Source organism: Ranitomeya imitator, chromosome 4 (genome assembly GCF_032444005.1).
Source record: "Ranitomeya imitator isolate aRanImi1 chromosome 4, aRanImi1.pri, whole genome shotgun sequence".
NCBI classification, from domain to species: Eukaryota; Metazoa; Chordata; class Amphibia; order Anura; family Dendrobatidae; genus Ranitomeya; species Ranitomeya imitator.
In genome coordinates this window covers 135,493,227-135,515,649 of record NC_091285.1, presented here as the reverse complement: position 1 = coordinate 135,515,649, position 22,423 = coordinate 135,493,227, and the positions used below count along the sequence as shown (strand labels likewise).

The 22,423-nt window shown below is 46.0% G+C and overlaps 1 protein-coding gene and 1 long non-coding RNA gene across 2 annotated transcripts in view; one reads left to right on the top strand and one right to left on the bottom strand.

Annotated features, from left to right (window-relative positions):
• LOC138675578 (uncharacterized) overlaps window positions 1-22,423 on the bottom strand; it is a 67,037-nt gene that overhangs the window by 34,211 nt on the left and 10,403 nt on the right. The gene's annotated exons all lie outside the window — the stretch shown is intronic.
• Window positions 19,981-22,423, top strand: part of PDLIM4 (PDZ and LIM domain 4) — a 220,913-nt gene continuing 218,470 nt past the window's right edge. The window contains exon 1 of the mRNA XM_069763940.1: window positions 19,981-20,290. Within this exon, the coding sequence (XP_069620041.1) occupies window positions 20,198-20,290 (93 nt within the window). The 5' untranslated portion in view covers window positions 19,981-20,197. The remainder of the gene's footprint in view (window positions 20,291-22,423) is intronic.

Genomic DNA, 22,423 nt, shown 5'->3' with positions numbered 1-22,423 from the left:
CTGTTGGAATCCCCATTTCTTCCACCCGTAATGAGTGCCCCCTGGTCCTCAGTAGGGTCCTTGGAAGGAATAAGTCATGTGCCAGTGTTTTGTACTGACCACACATATATTTATACATCTCGTCTGAGGCGTCTTTTTCTAAGCTAAACAAGCCCAACTTTTTCAACCTCTCATCATATGAGAGGCATTCCATGTCTTGTAATAATCTAGTTGCCCACCTTTGCACTGACTCTAATTTCTGAATGTCCTTTTTAAAATGTGGAGCTCAAAATTGGATCCCATATTCTAGATGTGGCCTCACCAGTGATCTATAAAGAGGTAACAATACATTGAGATTGCGGAATTTTATCTGTTTTTATACATCCTAAAATCTTGTTTGCTTTTGCAGCTGCTGCTTGACATTGAGCACTGCTACTCAGCTTCCTTGTAACCAGAATGCCGCTGTCCTCTTAATGTATTTGCAGCAGTAGGATTACTCTCTCCTAGGTGCATTACTCTACATTTATCTACATTAAATCTCATTTGCCAAGTGTTTGCCCATTCAGCCATCTTATTCAGATCGTTATGTAATGTTGTAATGTCAAGGTTAAAAAGAATCGGTCCTAGCACAGATCCCTATGGTCCCCCCCTGCTGAATATATCACATTTAGAGAACGTACCACTTATGATGGCTTTTTCTTTCCGGTCTTTTAGCCAATTCCTTACCCATTTGCATATAGTTCCCCCAGTCCCTGCTTATGGAGCTTCAGAGATAGGCTGTTATGTGGAACAGTGTCAAATGCTTGTAACCCCGATTACATCTACGCTGGCGCACCCTAAGGCCTCTTTCACTCGTCATGGTGATTCCTGTGCTGGAAAAACAGTACTGGGGAGATCCGTGGTCCATGTATCATCCGTACGTACGTATGTGACATCCGTGTATCCGTTTTGCTTTTCGCACATCCTTGTGACACCTGTGAAAAGCAGTACAGTTCGTGCTGATCCCAGGCGACGGGTGCTGAAGGCAGCTCTTATCTTTCCTGCCTGGTCTCCCTGAGATCAGCGGAACCAGGTGACAATGATGGGAGTTGTATTCAGCAGCATTTGTGCACCTCCTGTGTAAAATAAAGAATTAAATAAAAAAATGGTATGAAAAAATTATCAGGGTGCTAGCTGTGATCTCATTGAGGTCACTGCAGGTCATCGACAATGAACTCTTTGACATCACCGCTCGTCACGGAAGCTGCCTTCTCAACTCATTGTCTCCTGCATTTTAGCCTGAAAACCAGACTTAGCAGAGATGGATTATAGCGTGGGACAGTATGGATTATCTTCATGTCGAAGAGGTGAGGGATATGGTTGTTTATTATTTTTGTTTTTTTATAGGGAACATGGGCTTCAATGGATTTTAGGCGAAAAGGTGAGTAAGTAAATGTGTCTTTGTTGTATTCTCTGCAGTTGAGTACTGGCTGGAAGAAGTTGTCATGTCGGTCTGGGCCAGTTGGAAAAGACGGGAAAAGTGAATGATTCCATCAGAAAGAATGTCAGCTGTAAGACATTATCTGTAACTGTGCTGTGATCTCTTATATGTTCTCTAGGGCTGGTATCTACCACTGACCATATGGAGGTAATATCCATGTTGGTCTTTATATAGAGATTATCTTCAGTAGCATCGCTGTCATCTGCTGAGGTTCTCCTCCACTATTAGGCTACGGTCACACTATCAGTATTTGGTCAGTATTTTACATCAGTATTTGTAAGCCAAAACCAGGAGTGGGTGATAAATACAGAAGTGGTGCATATGTTTCTATTATACTTTTCCTCTAATTGTTCCACTCCTGGTTTTGGCTGAGAAATACTGATGTAAAATACTGACCAAATACTGCTAGTGTGACGGCAGCCTTAGGGTGCGTCACCCAGTTGTTATCAAGGTTATCTGGTTAGGGGCCAACTCAGAAGCTTCGCCCCCCTCTGAGCCAAAACCCTGGCTACGCCTCTGCAAGTGCCCAATTAACATTTTTTTTTTTTAACCATTCAATTTTTATTGAGAAAACAGAGTACATTTAAAATGCAACAAGGAAAGGAAAAAGGGGGGGGGGGGGGGAAGGGGGAGGGGAAGAGGCAGACATAAATGTAAATATCCACGATCAAGAATGAGACAAAAAAATTACAGTACATGGGTGCATACATAGCTATGATATCAAACATTTGAGTCAGCTGGCAGAAGAATGGGGATGGTGGTCAGGCGACTAAATAAAGGGTGAGGAGACCCAAGGATCCCACCACGTAAGGACCTTATTCTTTTTTGCAAGACAGTCCGCAGTAATCGACTCATAACTAAAGTGCAGATTAATTTTGGATATCAATTCAGGTCTGGAAGGAATATTAGAAGATTTCCAATGCTTTGCAATACATTGTCGGGCCGCCACAAGAATATTAGAAATAATGGGTTGAAGAGTAGATGGGAAGTCCAAGAGAGATATACCCAATACCGCTAGAGGGCTAGTTAGGTTGATAGGAAGATGGGTCACCTCTGAAAGAATCGCTTCAACCTGACGCCAAAATATTTGCACACGAGGGCAACTCCACCATACATGAGCCAGCGAACCAGAAATATTGCAATTTTTCCAGCACAAAGGGGAAGAAGAGAGATAAAATTTAGCTAATTTAACGGGAGTGAAATACCATAGGAGCTGAATTTTTTTGCTTTGTTCGAGGTGACCAAGGCACGAAGAGAATCTGGGAGGATGCAGCATAGCCATGCTCCAATCCTCCGGGGAAGCCTCGAATGCAAGGGCACCCTCCCAAGTGGACATAAATGGGAGTCTCTCAGAGAAATCATGGGAGAGGAGGGATTTATAAATGATGGAAATGCCATGATCAATCCACGTGTTTTGGTCTGAAAAATCTGTGGATTGGGGTCTCCATAACCAGGGGGGACACGGCCACACCGAAGGAGTTACAATGTTTAAGGAAGCTACGAATCTGGAAATACTGAAAAAAAGCCCTAGGAGGCAAGTTATAGCGAGCAGTGAGGTCCGCAAATGATCTCAGGCCCGACTCATTATAGAGATCATTCACCCGGTGTATTCCGCAGTCCCCCCAGGCGGAGAGAGACAAACCATCTATTGCATATTCTAATGCTTGAATAGAGCCATAGTCAAATATAAAAGGGAGGTAAGTAGGGCAGAGACTTGCCCAGACCTTAGTGGCGGAGCAAATTGTTTTAAGAGAGGAACTCCAACAGGGCGGCTGGAGCAAACAGAGCTCCAGCAATAGCTTGAGAGAACCCCTAGGGGCAAAGCACGACTCAATATGGAACCACTGGAGGGAGGAGTTCCCCTCCCACCAAATCTTAAGGGGGTCAAGGAGAGCAGCTTTGTGGTATAGGTGGATATTAGGGGCACCAAGACCTCCCCTGGCATATGGGAGAGACATTAGGGAGCGTTTTATTCTATGTGGCTTGTTATTCCAAATAAAACGGTCAATAATTGCTTGAAAAGCAGAGAGGTACTTAGAGGGGATAGCGAAGGGGAGGCATCTAAAAAGATATATAAGTTTAGGGAGAATTAACATTTTAGACGTTTGTATCCTAGCCATCCAGGATAGACGAGAGCAGGCAAGCTGGTCAATTTCTTTTTTAATTTCGTGGAGGGTTGAATCACAGTTAAGGCGAACAATGTTTTTAATATGGGTAATTTGAATACCTAGATAAGTGAATCCGAGCGGAGACCATATGAAAGGGTAAATATTTTGGATTTGAAGTTGGAGAGAGGAAGAGATAAATAGGGGAAAAATTGTGGAGTTGGACAGATTTAGCTTATAATAGGAGGCTTCAGCAAATTGGGTGAGAATGGAAGACACTGAAGATAGTGACTGTAGAGGGGCAGAGCAAGACAACACCACATCGTCGGCGTAGAGGCCAATTTTGTGTTCCTGACTTCCCACCATTACCCCCCTAATGTCAGGGCATTGCCTCACCGCAGCCGCCAGGGGCTCTATGACTAAAGCAAAGATGATGGGGGAGAGGGGGCAACCCTGCCGGGTCCCATTTGAAATAGAAAATATACGGGATTTAAAGCCGGCTGAGCGAACTGAGGCACAAGGATTGGAATACAAAGCCATAATAGCTGAAAAAATCTGGCCAGTAAGACCAAATTTGTGCAAAGTAGATGCTATATAACCCCAGTGCACCCGATCGAACGCCTTTTCCGCGTCGAGAGACAGGAACACACTGGGGAGGCTCCCCCTCTCCACCACATCCAGCAGGTCGATCAAGCGTCTCGTACCATCTCTAGTTTGCCTACCCGGGACAAACCCAACCTGGTCTGAGTGAACCAAGGATGGGAGCACCGACAATAACCTATTGGCCGAGACCTTAGCATATATCTTTACATCACAATTTAGAAGGGCGATGGGACGAAAATTGCCAGGAGAGGTCATAGGTTTCCCAGGTTTAGGAAGTGTCGAGATACAAGCCTCCAAACCCTCTCTCTCAATAGTACCCATAGAACGCCAGTAGTTAAATAAACGAATGAGAAAAGGAGAGAGGTTAGTGAGAAAATGAGAGTAGTATGAGAAGGAAAAGCCATCCGGACCCGGGGCAGAGCGTTTTTTGGCCTCTTTCATTATTTGGGAGATTTCAATTGCTTCTATAGGGCCGTTAAGGAGCGACACCTGCTCCGGATTAACAGTAGGGAGATTCGCTTTATTCAAAAAAGCGTTAATTGAGTCCTGAGAAGGTTGAGGAGTATTTACGTCAGAATCTAGGTTATATAATGAGGAGTAGTATGAGGCAAATTCTTCAGCGATATGGATTGGATTGTAAATCCGAGAACCATCCGACTTAAGAAGATAAGCAATTTTGGTTTGGGCTTCTCTGTTTTTAACGCGTTTAGCTAGTAAGGCGCCTGCCCTGTCACCAAAGGAGTAGAATTTGGCTTTCGATTTCCTGAGCGAATTTTCTGCTCTATGGAGGAGGAGCTGGCCAAGGCGCAGGCGTGCATCAGAAAGGTTGGAAAATAATTGAGGGGAGGGGCAGGCTTTGTGGCAAGACTCCAGCCGGGCCACTTCGGCCAAGGCAGATTGAAGGTTTAGGTTATACTTGCGTTTAGCTGTCGCAGCCATCTTAATGAAAAGGCCACGAGCCACTGCCTTGTGAGCGAACCAGAGGGAGTCCTCACGCACATCCGCCAAGTCATTAAAGGCAAAGAATTCCTGCAAAGAGTTTTCAATTAGTGTAGAGTTCGCTTGCTCAGAGAGAAGGTGGTCATTAAGGCGCCAGTGTGAAGGGGGTCTGATTGCAAGAGGATCTTCTAGGGAGACTGACACAGGTGCATGATCAGACCAAGTGATATTACCTATATTTGCAGATATGCAGTGGGGAAGGGCGACGTCATCTACTAAGATATAATCAATTCTACTGTAAGAACCATGACGAGGGGACCAAAATGTGTAGTCTCTTTCATTACAATGGAGATATCTCCAAATATCGTGTAAATTGTAGGAGCTAATCAGCTGGGCCGCATCACCCCTAGCCACAGCAGCCGACGAACAGTCCAGATTCTTGGATACTGGAATGTTAAAGTCTCCAGCTACTAATTTATGACCATGCTGATAATTACCTAAGATTTGAAAAAAATTATTTAGAAATTTAACCTGACCAAAATTTGGGCCATACACAGAGGCAATGGTGTAAGGGGTATTATTGATTAAACATAAAATTATAATGTATCTGCCCGCGGGGTCGGCTGCGAAGCTAATTAGCTGGAAAGAGTTAGCCTTGCTAAAAAAAATTGCCACCCCAGCCTTTTTGGTCTTCCCATTCGCAAAAAATTGGTGGGGGTATAAATTCGAATACATTCTTATATTATCCCGTTCTAGTAAATGAGTCTCCTGTAAGCATATAATATCGTGATTGGATTTAGCGAGCTGACGCCAGACAATCGATCTCTTACCGGGGGAGTTAAGGCCGTTAACATTAATAGAATATAAAGAAACACTCATTGTAAAATGTTATACAATTTGCGGAAGAAGATATGCAAACCCATTACCCACAAAAAAAAGCACAAACATGTCGTGGGGTACCTCGCAAACTCAATCTGCAACGAGGATGGGGGGGGAACAGGGAAAGGAGGGGTGAGAGGGATGGAAGGGGGGGAAGGGAAAAACAAACATATAAAATCCAAACATTTAAACAAGGAAACATCCAGGGAAATCCTGAGTCCGAGGTGAAAATAGAAAACAGTTCACCAATGGGGCAATATGCTGAGGGGAGTCCTGCCAGGAACCAGCCTCAGCAAAAAAAATCAGCAAGCAAAAAAAAAGAAGAGAGAAAAAAAAAAAAGAGAACTAGAACTGAGCGGGAAAAAGGAAAAAATAAATTCTTCCAGCCAGGAAATGGACAATAGAGACACTTCAGGCGACCTTCCAGTCAGGGGTAATACGGCGCCTCCGGGGACCAGATCCTCCAGGTTTGGTGGAAGCAGAGGCAGGCGTGGGCGCAGGAGGGTCAAAACCCCATTGGGACAGGGTCTTGGCTGCTTGCGACGGGGATAGGCACGTGGTAAACGAACCGTCTTTACGAATGCAAAGCTTGGTGGGGAAACCCCAGCGGTATAATATACTCTTTTCCCTCAGGATTGAGGTGTATGGTGCAAAAGCCCTGCGGAGGGCTAGAGTTCCCGGAGACAGGTCAGGGAACACTGCAATGGTAGCAAATCGTTCAGGTAGCGACGGCTTCGATCTTAGTGCTTGCAGAAATTCCTCCTTCATAACAAAAAAATGGATGTGAGCTAGTACATCTCTGGGTACCGCAGGGTCAAGGCCTGAGGGCTTAGGGATCCGATGAATACGGTCAATCACAACGTCATCTTTGGAATAAAGTGGGAGAACAGATATAACAAAGTCTTGTAGAAAGGCTCTGAGATCATCAGCCCCAATTGATTCAGCAATGCCTCTTAGTTTCACATTATTTCTCCTGGATCTGTCTTCCAAATCCAGGGTTTTAGCATGAGTTTTGGTAACAAGCAGCTGCAGGTTATCATGAGCTTCCCACAAATCATTGTGAGAAGCTACCAGTTCGGACATTTTATTTTCAAGATGATCCGTGCGGCCTCCCAGCTCCTCCACCTCCCCCCTGAGCTCTGCCATCATGGAACGCATATCCTCCTGCAGGGAGGTACGTAGGTCACCAAGCATGTCCTTAAGCAGCGCTGCTGTAACTGGAGCCTCTGAGAGATCAGCCGCTGCTGTGCTTGAGGCAGAAGACTGAGAGCCTCGGCGTGCAGCTCTGGAGGATCTAGGAGAAAGCGGCGCCATCTTGGGCCTCTGAGGCTGCTGAGGGGTGGCTGCAAAGAAGTCCACAATGCGCCTGGAAGGGTCCCCTGCGCCGGCTTTAGATTTCCCCATACACTCACCGAACGGTAAGGAGCAGGAGTGGGGAGTTCTGAAGGAGAAAGCGCCGTCTGTGCGCTGCTGTATGCCGCTTTATGAGTCCTGGGAATGGAGCTCCCGCACTATGCGACCTGCACCATCAGAAGTCAGGCCACGCCCCCCCCATTAACATTTAATAATGTCCCCAGTCTGCCCCCTGTACAACTCCTTGCTACATAGTATGATGTTCTCTTATACACAGTATAATGACCCCGCTCTGTATAGTATCCCCACACAGTATTTGACCCCTTAGTAGCTCTCAAACTGTCTGATGGCCCCAACACTGTACAGTATAATAGCCCTTGCACTGTACAAAGACCCCACATGATCTCCCATACTGTATGATGGCCCCCTCACTGCATGATGACCCCCTAAATAGACTCCATATGGTATAATGCACTCCCCATAGGTATAATGAACTCCCCATAGGCCTCTATATTGTATAATGCACTTCCCATAGGCCTCCATATAGTATTGTGCACTTCACAAAGGCCTCTATATTGTATAATGCACTCCCCATAAGCCTCCATATTGTATAATGCACTCCACATAGGCCTCTATGTACAACCCCTGGCAAAAATGTTGCAATCACCGGCCTTGGAGGAGGTTCATTCAGTTGTTTAATTTTGTAGAAAAAAAAGCAGATCACAGACATGGCACAAAAGTAAGTTCAAATGGCAACTTTCTGGCTTGAAGAAACACTAAAAGAAATCAAGAGCAAAAATGTGGTAGTCAGTAATGGTTACTTGTTTTAACCAAGCATAGCGGAAAAGTTATGGAATCACTCAATTATGAGGAAAAAATTATGGAATCATCCTGTAAATTTTCATACCCAAAATTAACACCTGCATCGAATTAGATCTGCTCGCTAGTCTGCATATAAAAAGGAGTGATCACACCTTGGAGAGCTGTTGCACCAAGTGGACTGACCTGAATTATGGCTCCTGGAAATGACAGAAAAACGACTGGCACATCCAAACTAGTGTGAATAGGTGCATACCAGGAGCAGCTAACTCTATATACAATATACAAAAAAAGGTTGCACTCTATTGTGCCAAAGCATGTCGAATATGGAATACATGAAATATGAATAGCAAAATGGCTTTTTGAACATTAGGAAAAATATTTATGAGATGCTTTGCACAGAATTTGGCCAAATAGTGTGAGCCCATCAACCATCGTCAAGGTGGCCTCATTAATCTGATGGGTCCCTGACCTCCCTGTCCAAATGTGAACACTTACCTAAGGTTAATGTATGTATGCATGGGTGAATGTGGACACATCTCTCAGTAGAGCCTACATATATGGGTTGGCTGGAACCAAGTGTGATCAGATGTAATTAAAAACCAGATGGTGAAGGGAGGAGTGCTCAGTCAGTAAGCTAACATAGAAATGACAGAAAAACGACTGGCACATCCAAACTAGTGTGAATAGGTGCATTCCAGGAGCATAAGCCAAAGCATGTCTTATATAAAAAAAACATGAAATATGTATAGCAAAATGGCATTTTGAACATTAGAAAAAATATTTATGAGACACTTTGCACAGAATTTGGCCAAATAGCGTGAGCCCATCAACCATCATCAAGGTGGCCTCATTAATCTTATGGGACCCTGAAATTGCGGAACATGCAAATTTCCACAGTCATTGATGATATGGGGCTGCATGTCAGGTAAAGGCACTGGGGAGATGGCTGTCATTACATCTGCAATAAATGCACATGGATTGCCCCCAGACACAGGGCCACGGGTTCTCGGTACCGGGCCTCTCTGGTTCGGTTCTGAGGCTGTCACGGTGGCTAGGCCCGGTCCGCGACCCTGCTAAGGGGCGTCTAATGAAGGTGGTGATACAGTCTGTCAGGGGTTCGTGACGCCACCTGTGGTGTTCGGTCAGGGTGACCGACGATGCTGTGGGGTCCGCTGGGGTGATGGAACGGCAGCTGGATGGTATAACTTCCCACAGGTGAAGTGTGTCCCCAGGGCTTCCCAGTAAGGTGAATGGTGATGGTGTGAGATGCAGGCAATAACGAGGACACAGGGTTGCAGTCTCTTTATCTCTTTACTAAAGACTTCAGGATCCTCAATCCAGAGCACGTTTAACAGGGCTATCAGAGACTGGCCGGTCCGATGGGCACATGCAGAGTTTCCTTCGCAGATGGAAATCGTTGCCTACCGGGTCCGGATGGCATACACCCACGAGTACTAAGAGAACTAAGTAATGTAATAGATAAACCATTATTTCTTATTTTTAGGGACTCTATAGCGACAGGGTCTGTTCCGCAGGACTGGCGCATAGCAAATGTGGTGCCAATATTCAAAAAGGGCTCTAAAAGTGAACCTGGAAATTATAGACCAGTAAGTCTAACCTCTATTGTTGGTAAAATATTTGAAGGGTTTCTGAGGGATGTTATTCTGGATTATCTCAATGAGAATAACTGTTTAACTCCATATCAGCATGGGTTTATGAGAAATCACTCCTGTCAAACCAATCTAATCAGTTTTTATGAAGAGGTAAGCTATAGGCTGGACCACGGTGAGTCATTGGACGTGGTATATCTCGATTTTTCCAAAGCGTTTGATACCGTGCCGCACAAGAGGTTGGTACACAAAATGAGAATGCTTGGTCTGGGGGAAAATGTGTGTAAATGGGTTAGTAACTGGCTTAGTGATAGAAAGCAGAGGGTGGTTATAAATGGTATAGTCTCTAACTGGGTCGCTGTGACCAGTGGGGTACCGCAGGGGTCGGTATTGGGACCTGTTCTCTTCAACATATTCATTAATGATCTGGTAGAAGGTTTACACAGTAAAATATCGATATTTGCAGATGATACAAAACTATGTAAAGCAGTTAATACAAGAGAAGATAGTATTCTGCTACAGATGGATCTGGATAAGTTGGAAACTTGGGCTGAAAGGTGGCAGATGAGGTTTAACAGTGATAAATGTAAGGTTATACACATGGGAAGAAGGAATCAATGTCACCATTACACACTGAACGGGAAACCACTGGGTAAATCTGACAGGGAGAAGGACTTGGGGATCCTAGTTAATGATAAACTTACCTGGAGCAGCCAGTGCCAGGCAGCAGCTGCCAAGGCAAACAGGATCATGGGGTGCATTAAAAGAGGTCTGGATACACATGATGAGAGCATTATACTGCCTCTGTACAAATCCCTAGTTAGACCGCACATGGAGTACTGTGTCCAGTTTTGGGCACCGGTGCTCAGGAAGGATATAATGGAACTAGAGAGAGTACAAAGGAGGGCAACAAAATTAATAAAGGGGATGGGAGAACTACAATACCCAGATAGATTAGCGAAATTAGGATTATTTTGTCTAGAAAAAAGATGACTGAGGGGCGATCTAATAACCATGTATAAGTATATAAGGGGACAATACAAATATCTCGCCGAGGATCTGTTTATACCAAGGAAGGTGACGGGCACAAGGGGGCATTCTTTGCGTCTGGAGGAGAGAAGGTTTTTCCACCAACATAGAAGAGGATTCTTTACTGTTAGGGCAGTGAGAATCTGGAATTGCTTGCCCAAGGAGGTGGTGATGGCGAACTCAGTCGAGGGGTTCAAGAGAGGCCTGGATGTCTTCCTGGAGCAGAACAATATTGTATCATACAATTAGGTTCTGTAGAAGGACGTAGATCTGGGGATTTATTATGATGGAATATAGGCTGAACTGGATGGACAAATGTCTTTTTTCGGCCTTACTAACTATGTTACTATGTTACTATGTTACTATGTTACCCTGCTGAGCATTCGGAATAGTCCTCACAACTGCTGTTCTCGTTCGTTCGTTCTCTACAAGCTCTCTCTCTCTCTTCAGTTCCAGATGTTACTAGTTTCTCGTCCCCCAGTATGTTTTGGCTAGGAAGCACCTGTATGACGGGAAGGCTTGGAGGTCTTCCGGGACCCTAGAGACGCCCCTCTCCAAATGTTGCCCCCTATGTCTGCTTAGGAAATTTAAGGTAGACAGCTAACCTATAATTGACTGTCCGGCGGAGTTTGAAGAAAGACTTGAAGTCAGTTACTCCTGCGGTGTTCTGGCCACCGACTACGCGCCTCAGTAAGATGTTGCCTCTCTCTCTCTCGGCACGACTCTTATTGGCGCTCCTTTGTGCTTGATCTCGTTTACACTGTTCCACAATATCCTTCCCTTCATGTCTCTCTCCTGGATACCGCCGCAGGGTGTGCAAGCGCGGTTCCGTTACGTTCTGTTTTGTTCGCTAGGCACCTGCCAGGTTCCCACGCCTGACAGGGACCCCCCCTGTGCCTTCTCCCTGCAACACCCCCTGCCACGGGATGTTGCCTGGTTCCAACCCAGTCAGCTTGTCCCTAACTTCCTCCCCAGCCCCTAGTTTTACCAGTGTGAGGAGTGGCCCAATAAATAAAACCTTTTTCTCCCCCTAGTGGCCGGAGTGTGAAGTGTAATGTGTTCTGGTGATACCTGGTCAGGAGAACTCCTTAGTGCCATCAGACGTACCGCCACTCTCCTTAGCGGCAGAGTGCCATACTGCAACGACCAGGTGTCTGGGGCGCTGCACTCCCCCCCGGTTAAATCCAGTACTCCTGGACTGGGAAGAAGAACAACAATATAATACAGCAAAAGACATACAAAATTTTTGAAATGCTTAGAACAAGTAAATAGAAAAGGTGCTTCCCTTTATGGGAGGTGAGAACATTTGAATGTTACAAACAAAAACAGGATTAAATATTTTTAAATAACATTTTGACTATAAATAACTCTCAGTACCCAGCCGGGTATTCTACTAAGTGCAAACTTCTGAACAATAAGTTAACTTTCCTTTAAGGGCGTATACGCTGAACCCACTAAAGGTCTACTATTAAATGCTATACAAGTAACTCAACTTTCTTTCCGTTCTAACTTCCCCAATGCAGGACCGCCCAGCTCCTTGGCTGGGCCTACTGTCATTGTGCCAACCATTTTTCTACATCTCTCAGGAGGACTCTCTCTCTAACCCCTACGGGTTCACTTTCAAGCTTTCCTGTCCTCAGTCTCTGTCAACATTATCAAACTTTCTAAATTTTCAACATTATTAACGTTTCAACTTTTATTTAGGTAATTGTATAAACATTCCCTTTATGAGGGACCCAAGTCTCTAGTGCAGATTCTCTCTCTGTCTGCAAGTTCACTGCAAGCAAGACCTTCTGCATCATGTCTTCGCAAAGTCTTCTTTTGCTTGTAAAACCAGTAGGGAGCACATTTAAGAAGGTGCAAACTATATAAAAAGCAGTTCTGAATCATTCACTGTCCATGATCCGGCAGTCTTTAAAACAATGATGAACTTTGTGCAACAGTAGAAAAACAGTAGAAAACAATAGGGATCCCGGGTAAACAAAGGGATCCCTAGGAGTTAACCCTGGATGGGTTTAAGATAGCAGCAGGAAACAGTGAACTATATACAATTCTCAGGTCTTCGAGGTTTATTTCTATAGTAGGTTGCAAGGCATCCATCGATCGAGGACTCTTCCCGGCCGCGGAAGTTCCGCTTCCGTGTCCTCGCCTGTTGCAGTGTCATTGTCATGGGTTCGTCGCTCAGGTGCAGCCAGGTCACCCGGTGTCTGGATCCGAATGTCAGCTTTGGTTGCAAGTTCTGTAGCAGTAATGATGCACACAGTGGTGACAGGGGTGGAATTCGTCAAATCCGGGCTAGTCGTAGTCAGGACAGCAGGTGGCACCACTACCGGCTCGCATCAGTAAACATTCTGGGCGCACCACCCTTGCGCACTCCGATGGCGGGTGTATGTCACCTGATCCCCTTGATACAGCAGTTGATTATCCCATCTATTCTTCACGTTGTAGCTAGTAAAGAAGATTTCCGTCGGTAGCCCCGGTTCCTGTATATAGCCCCAACCTCGCTTCGGGTGAAAGGCTAACACAGTTCCCCGCTTTTCCGGACTTCCTTTATTGCGTCCTGTCTTTGGTCCTAGTACTTTCGGTGGGTCACTTTGTTCTGTCTCTTTTCGGTCTTTCCAGTGTAAAATCAGGCATTGTTTATATTGTTCCCAGGTGAGCGCAGCGATGCTGAAGCCCTCCTGTCGGGTCCCGTCTGGCTCTACCTTCGGGTTATCCCATTGGAAGATCACCCCCTCGGAGCTTACGCACAGTGGTGTCCCCATAGTTGTTGGTAGCGGAGGCACCAGCTTTTCTATGGTGCCGGGGGCTATAACCACCAGTTCAGAGGCAGGGAATCGGTCACCGCCAGGACGGGGAGAGGTCGAGGGAGCCGGATTGGTCAGGAGGGCAGGGGCGTTTTCCATACCTCCGTCTGATGTGGTTCCACCGATGCAGATTGGTTCCGTTGATAAGGACACTGGAGTCGGCTGCGGCTCGAACTGCGGTTCTCCCGACGCGGCTCTCGGTGGCGGCTCCGATCTCCATAGCTTCGCATCGGCTGGCTCCAGGCTTAGGATAGGCTGATTTGGCTCCTCTGCCTGCGACCCCGAGAAGTCCGAGTCCTCCCGCCGTGGCAGATTCGAGTCCGGGTCCACCTCCGGCCGACGGGGGCAAGCCAGGATCACTCCTGCGTCGTCCGGGTACCCGTTGGTCGTCATCCCCTCTCCGGGATCTGCAATGGCACTCACACACTGCTCCTCCATTTCCTGGGGGTGGAGCTCCTTCTTGTCTCGGTTCCCGCCGTTGCCAATAAGGGGGCGGTTCTCCTCTGCTTCGGGGTAGATCGTCCTCCCGCAACAGCAATCGGAGGGGGCGGTCAGCACTTCTGGCGCCACTTTGGTAGTCTCCTCCCATAGCACGCCCTCCTTCTTCTCCTGCGCTCCTCGTGGCGCGGCAATGGCGGCGGTTTTGGCGGGAATCTCGCGGCAGATAGCAATACACAGTCCTTGCAATAAATCACAGTCCAACACGTTTCAATCACAGTTCCAAGGCACACATGACCCAATTCTTCAGGCTTAAGTACGATCCTGTTCGTGACGCCAAGTTGGATCGCCCCCAGACACAGGGCCACGGGTTCTCGGTACTGGGCCTCTCTGGTTCGGTTCTGAGGCTGTCACGGTGGCTAGGCCCGGTCCGAGACCCTGCTAAGGGGGCGTCCAAAGAAGGTGGTGATACAGTCTGTCAGGGGTTCGTGACGCCACCTGTGGTGTTCGGTCAGGGTGACCGACGCTGCTGTGGGGTCCGCTGGGGTGATGGAACGGCTGAGCATTCGGAATAGTCCTCACAACTGCTGTTCTCGTTCGTTCGTTCTCTACAGCTCTCTCTCTCTCTTCAGTTCCAGATGTTACTAGTTTCTCGTCCCCCAGTATGTTTTGGCTAGGACGCACCCGTATGACGGGAAGGCTTGGAGGTCTTCCGGGACCCTAGAGACGCCCCTCTCCCAATGTTGCCCCCTATGTCTGCTTAGGAAATTTAAGGTAGACAGCTAACCTATAATTGACTGTCCGGCGGAGTTTGAAGAAAGACTTGAAGTCAGTTACTCCTGCAGTGTTCCGGCCACCGACTACGCGCCTCAGTAAGATGTTGCCTCTCTCTCTCTTGGCACGACTCTTACTGGCTCTCCTTTGTGCTTGATCTCGTTTACACTGTTCCACAATATCCTTCCCTTCGTGTCTCTCTCCTGGATACTGCCGCAGGGTGTGCAGGCGCGGTTCCGTTACGTTCTGTTCTGTTCGCTAGGCACCAGCCAGGTTCCCACGCCTGACAGGGACCCCCCCCTGTGCCTTCTCCCTGCAACACCCCCTGTCACGGGATGTTGCCTGGTTCCAACCCAGTCAGCTTGTCCCTAACTTCCTCCACAGCCCCTAGTTTTACCAGTGTGAGGAGTGGCCCAATAAATAAAGCCTTTTTCTCCCCTAGTGTGAAGTGTAATGTGTTCTGGTGATACCTGGTCAGGAGAACTCCTTAGTGCCATCAGACGTACCGCCACTCTCCTTAGCGGCAGAGTGCCATACTGCAACGACCAGGTCTCTGGGGCGCTGCACACAAGTTTATGTTGATATTTTGGACACTTTTCTAATCCCATCAATTGAAAGGATGTTTGGGGATGATGAAATCATTTTTCAAGATAATGCATCCTGCCATAGAGCAAAAACTGTGAAAACATTCCTTGAAAAAAGACACATAAGGTCAATGTCATGGCCTGCAAATAGTCCGGATCTCAATCCAATTGAAAATCTTTGGTGGAAGTTGAAGAAAATGGTCCATGACAAGGCTCCAGCCTGCAAAGATCATCTGGCAACAGCAATCAGAGAAAGTTGGAGCCATATTGATTAAGAGTACTGTTTGACACTCATTAAGTCCATGCCTCAGAGACTGCAAGCTGTTATAAAAGCCAGAGGTGGTGCAACAAAATACTAGTGATGTTTTGGAGTGTTTTTTTTGTTTGTTTTTCATGATTCCATAATTTTTTTCCTCAGAATTGAGTGATTCCATAATTTTTCCTCTATGCTTGGTTAAAAAAAAGTAACCATTATTGATTACCACATTTTTTGTTCTTGATTTCTTTTAGAGTTTCTTAAAGCCAGAAGGTTGCCATGTGAAATGACTTTAGTTTTGTGCCAGTCTGTGATCTGCTTTTTTTCTACAAAATTAAACAACTGACTGAACGTCCTCCAAGGCCGGTGATTCCATAATTTTTGCCAGGGGTTGTAGTATAATGCACATAACTCCCCATAGGCCTCCATACAGTATGATGCACTCCCCATTAAAAAAATAATACAATACTCACCCTTCCAACCCATTCCCCCCGCTGCTTTGGTCTCCGTAGCGAGCGCCCCCACATCTCAGCACAGTGGGCTCCTTGTAGTGACGTCATTGCACCCACTGTCAGTGTCTACGTCAGACGCAGAGGGTGAAAGATGGGAGAGGGAGTGCATTATGGGGCCTCCTACGCTCACGGGCCCCATAGCAGGCGCGTGGCAGTGCAGGGAGATCGTGTCTCACTGCTCTTCTACAGAGTTTAACTGTACTGGTGCACTGCGCATGCAGATACAGTTAACAGTAGCGTAGCTCCGGGTGGGCCTCCCAGAGCGCGAGGCCCAGGGCGACCGCACCCTCTGCTCCTAATAAAAACATGACATGACTTACAGTATCCTCCATTGTTTGTATGAACATTTGGAATGAGTTGATTTAGATCTTGCAATGTGTGCTACGCTGTAGACAGGTATATTTAAAGACGCAGTCTCCTTATAAACAAGAGCATGTTAGATAACAGGAGCCTCATCAGTAGAATTAAAGGGGTTGTCGGCTAATTAGACACCCCTTCTCTATCACCTCCCGTGCCAACACAGATCCAGCAGTGACGACACTGTGTCTCCCAGGACTTGCGTGAAGTTGTTATGCCGCGTGAGCCTGCAGTCAGTTAGTGGCCGCTGTCATTCGGATGTAACTGACATTTGGGGGAAAGTCGTAGAGGAGCAGCATCTCTCATTTCTCCGGCACCAGAGGTGAGTATAGGCTGCTGTTATATTACATTAGAGAATATAGCAATTGAGAAGGGGTTGTCTGAGCAATGGACAACCCCTATAAGGTACCTTTTACTTAAAGTCTAACCTGGCCAAATGTAATTGGATAACAAAACATACCCATCTATATACAGTACAGAGCAAAAGTTTGGACACACATTCTCATTTAAAGATTTGTCTGTATTTTCATGACTATGAAAATTGTACATTCACACTGAAGGCATCAAAACTATGAATTAACACATGTGGAATTATATACTTAACAAAAAAGTGTGAAACAACTGAAATTATGTCCTATATTCTAGGTTCTTCAAAGTGGCCACCTTTTGCTTTGATGACTGCTTTGCACACTCTTGGCATTCTGTTGATGAGCTTCAAGAGGTAGTCACCAGGAACGGTTTTCACTTCACAGGTGTGCCCTGTCAGATTTAATAAGTGGGAATTCTTGCCTTATAAATGGGGTTAGGACCATCAGTTGTGTTGTGCAGAAGTCTGGTGGAAACACAGCTGATAGTCCTACTGAATAGACTGTTAGAATTTGTATTATGGCAAGAAAAAAGTAGCTAAGTAAAGAAAAAGGAGTGGCCATCATTACTTTAAGAAATGAAGGTCAGTCAGTCTGAAAAATTGGGAAAACTTTGAAAGTGTCTCCAAGTGCAGTGGCAAAAACCATCAAGCGCTACAAAGAAACTGCCCCAGGAAAGGAAGACCAAGAGTCACCTCTGCTTCTGAGGATAAGTTTATCCGAGTCACCAGCCTCAGAAATCGCAGGTTAACAGCAGCTCAGATTAGAGACCAGGTCAATGCCACACAGAGTTCTAGCAGCAGACACATCTCTACAACAACTGTTAAGAAGAGACTTTGTGCAGCAGGCCTTCATGGTAAAATAGCTGCTAGGAAACCACTGCTAAGGACAGGCAACAAGCAGAAGAGACTTGTTTGGGCTAAAGAACACAAGGAATGGAGATTAGATCAGTGGAAATCTGTGTTTTGGTCTGATGAGTCCAAATTTGAGATCTTTGGTTCCAACCACTGTGTTTTTGCATGATGTAGAAAAGGTGAATGGATGGACTCTACATGCCTGCTTCCCACCGTGAAGCATGGAGGAGGAGGTGTGATGGTGTGGGGGTGCTTTGCTGGTGACACTGTTGGGGATTTAATAAAAAATTGAAGGCATACTGAACCTGCATTGGTACCACAGCATCTTGCAGCGGCATGCTATTCCATCCGGTTTGCGTTTAGTTGGACCATCATTTATTTTTCAACAGGACAATGACCCCAAACGCACCTTCAGGCTGTGTAAGGGCTATTTGACCAAGAAGAAGAGTGATTGGGTGCTACGCCAGATGACCTGGCCTCCACAGTCTCCTGACCTGAACCCAATCAAGATGGTTTTGGGGTGAGCTGGAAAAAGTGAAGGCAAAAGGGCCAACAAGTGCTAAGCATTTCTGGGAACTCCTTCAAGATTGTTGGAAGACCATTTCCGGTGACTACCTCTTGAAGCTCATTAAGAGAATGCCAAGAGTGTGCAAAGCAGTCATCAAAGCAAAAGGTGGCTACTTTGAAGAACCTAGAATATAAGACATAATTTCAGTTGTTTCACACTTTTTTGTTAAGTATATAATTCCACATGTGTTAATTCATAGTTTTGATGCCTTCAGTGTGAATGTACAATTTTCATAGTCATGAAAATACAGAAAAATCTTTAAATGAGAAGGTGTGTCCAAACTTTTGGTCTGTACTGTATACATGTTAAACATCACATTTCAAATATATTTACATTAATATTCCACTGGTACCCCTGTGCCCCCATAGGGACGTCCAGTCTTTGCAGATCCTCCACTACACTTTACAATATTATTATTATACTCACTTATATAGCGCCATCATCATATTCCATGGCGTTCTATAGACATTATCATCACTGTCCCCATTGGGGCTCACATCTTAAACTCCCGATCACTGCGTCTCCCCATATGTCTCCATATAGTACTCCATATATCCCACAGTGCTTTACAGACATGCTCACTGTCTCCACTGGGAGATCTAAATTCCCTATCACTATGTCTTTTGAGTAGGGGGGGCACCTCTAGGCCAAAAGCTGCAAACACATGAGGGGGCATTATGATGAGCTTTTGGACTGCACAGGGTCCATATACAGCTCTGGCAAAAATTAAGAGGCCACTGCAAAATGTTCAGTTTGTCTGATTTTTCTCTTTATAGGTATATTTTTTGGGTAAAATGTAAATTGTTCTTTTATTCTATAAACTTCTGACAACATGTCTCCGAAGTTCCAAGCAATAAATTTTTTTTTCTGACAAAGAAAAATGGTCAAAATTTTTAAAAAAACAACCCCAGGGCTTTCAGACCTCAAATAATGCAAAGAAAACAAGTTCATAATCATTTAGAAACAACAATACTAATGTTTTAACTCAGGAAGAGTTCAGAAATCAATATTTTGTGGAATAACCATGATTTTTAATCACAGATTTCATGCGTCTTGGCATGCTTTCCACCAGTCTTTCACACTCCTTCTGGGGCACAAATGTGAGCAGTTCTACTTTGTTTGATGGCTCGTGATTATCCATCATCCTCTTGATTACATTCCAGAGGTTTTCAATGGGGTTCAGGTCTGGAGATTGGGGTGGCCATGACAGGGTTTTGATGTGGCGGTCTCTTAATTTTTGCCAGAGTTGAACAGTTTGTCCCCTTCAGTCTGAGTCTGCCACTGGCCAGACGTGTACGTGTGTAGCCACCTCTCCATTGGTGGGCTGCGGACCCCTGATCTGGGGCTTGATGCTGGCCCTGTGGCTATGCAGAATACATCTTGACTAACTGTGCCACCATCCCATACGTGCCATGCGGCCTTAGGTGGCCGGGATGATGACTGCTCTCGGATTTGGACCTTTTTCACTGTGGAGATTATTTCTATTTTTCATGTTGGTGATGATAACATTTGTACATGTTAGTGCTAATCTGTTGCATTTTCTGGGTGACCCCAAAAAGTGGCAAATAAATGTGGCCCCGGGGTCCCTTCTTCTACTGATGGCATTATTAACAATGATGGGGATTAGTCTGGGCCATAAGCGGGTCACATGCCAGCATGGGGGGGCAGGGCTGGTCCCTGAGTCACATAAGGACCCCGCGCATCCCGACCACCTCCGCAAGAAGAGAACGCGGCCCCGTCACCTAGCAACGGCCCAAGTCGGCATTCGGGACCTGGACCCTCCCACGTGACGTCAGCGGGTGAGCAGAACTCCGGGCAGCAGGCACTGAGCTGTTAGTCCGGTGCCCGGGAGCTGCGCGGTGCTGAGCTCTGTACACAGGACCATGGCACAGACCGTCACCCTCAATGGCCCCTCTCCCTGGGGCTTCAGGCTGGTGGGAGGCAAAGACTTCAGCACTCCGCTCACCATATCCCGGGTAAGTGGCGCTGGCATCTGCCTCCTCCGTGCACGGTGCGCGGCTGGAGGGGAGCTGGAAACTTACACGTAGAGGCTCAGGGTGCCCAGCTGGGACCATCACTGATGCCCTGCTCATCATTCTCCCTGGCATGGGCTCTAGGTGCCCGGGTGACAATCTCCCTATAGCAGGACCCTGTCTATATACAGCTGCACACAAATGAATGGTGCCCGTCCTGCTTATTGTCCCTGGCATGGCTTATTTATAAAATGTGTGATATATATATATATATATATATATATATATATATATATATATATATTTGTGGTAATCATGGAGGGTCCTGTAATAGGCATCCAGAACCCCCACATTTATGGGTACAGCTATTGGTACCACCGGTAATATGGACCAATAATCAATGAAGGTCAGTCACCATGGCAGTCTGTATGGGTGGTGATTCTGGTGATCATACCGGTCAGGGGTCACTTACTTTATTACAATTGATCTTTTCATTCATTGAGTGTTTTTTAATTTTAAGATCAGATCCTGTTTTTACCCAGATGCTTTTTCGTGTCACATATAAGTATGCTTGTCATAAGAGGCTCAGGACTGATGACTTTCAGGTATCTTCCATTGTAATCGGTGTTCACATATGTGTAGTTCACTCAGTGATATAGCAGCATTAATCCCACAGCCCTTTACATACAGCGTCATCACTGTCCCCATCGGGGCTCACAATCTATATTCCCAGTCAGTATATCTATGGAGTGTGGAGGAAGCCCACGCTAACGCGGGAGAACATACAAACTCCTTGCAGATGTTATCCTTGGTGGGGTTTGAGCCCAGTACCTAAGCGCTGTAAGGCTGCTGTGCTATCCACTGAGCCACCCAAGATAGACTCGGTTTCTATTTGCATTACTGTTTTACATTGTATGTCATATATATTACCATTGTTATATCGATTAGTGATTCTGATCCTCCGATCATAAAATTGCCCCGATATCTTCTGTAATTGTCCTCCAGATGTGCTCACACAATACAGTTGTGGTGTTTAGTGGACAGATATTTATACGCGTCAGTTTCAGTTTTCTGACAGATGATAGAGCAAGTACATGTTGCTGCCACAATGTGGTCACCTATCATATGGCTGCAAACTGCTCCGCAATGTTACCTGTGCTGGTACTGTCATTAGCCAAAGGTCTGCAAAAGCCGGATTGCAAAACTGGAGCAATTTTTTCGGTTTTGTTGCGTGGCACTCTCCAGTATGTTAATGCACCCCTACAAACAACAGTTTGGACAGATTTGTTCATGTAGGGCTCCCTGAGAAACCATTGTATATCCATATATATATAATATATGTATACCTCTGGTCATGCTGTGGAGGCAGATTTACCGATGATGGTGTCCCGGGAACCAGATATGCCGTCGGAATGGCCCGTACCTCCCATCCTGAGAGCATTAGGTGCTCACTACTAATGTCCTATTGTACCCTGTGTGTCAGAAATGATGCTGAATACCCTGACAGGACAGGAGAGACGGAGGGTGGTCCTCCTTGGGCGACTATGAATGTTTCACAATTGTGCTAGAAGCTTCCGTGGCTCAGGCACATTGTGCTCAGAGTATAATGGCTCAGTCAGACGCAGTGTGTCTTGTACAAGTAGCCGCGTTTTTCATGGTACTGATTATACTATATGGCGCTGTTCACGTCTGAGTATTTTTGCTGCACAAAATCACAGAGACATGTCTGATTTTCATCAGAGTCATGTATCAAACTTGCCAATGTACGTTTATGAGTCTGTGAAAAGATCGAGACAGCGCTCAAAAAGGATCGTTAAAATTGGAAAACCCTGTTAATGATGTCTGAATCTTAATGTCCCTCAGGGATTGCTGGTTATTGTGGGAAACACAATGTGGAAAGTGCATTGTCAGTCATGAAGAGTGTTTAGCCCCCGGGAAAATTTACATTGGCTGTCCAAGGGAATGTTATAGAACAATGAGCCTATACTCACTGGTCCAATCCCCCGTTACTCCATTGTCACCACTCTGGTGGTCTCTGCTCAGGTGACTGAGGTACAGGCCACCATCTCTGATGGAGACCTCATTCCCCGTTACTCTATTGTCACCATTCTGGTGGCCTCTGCTCAGGTGACTGAG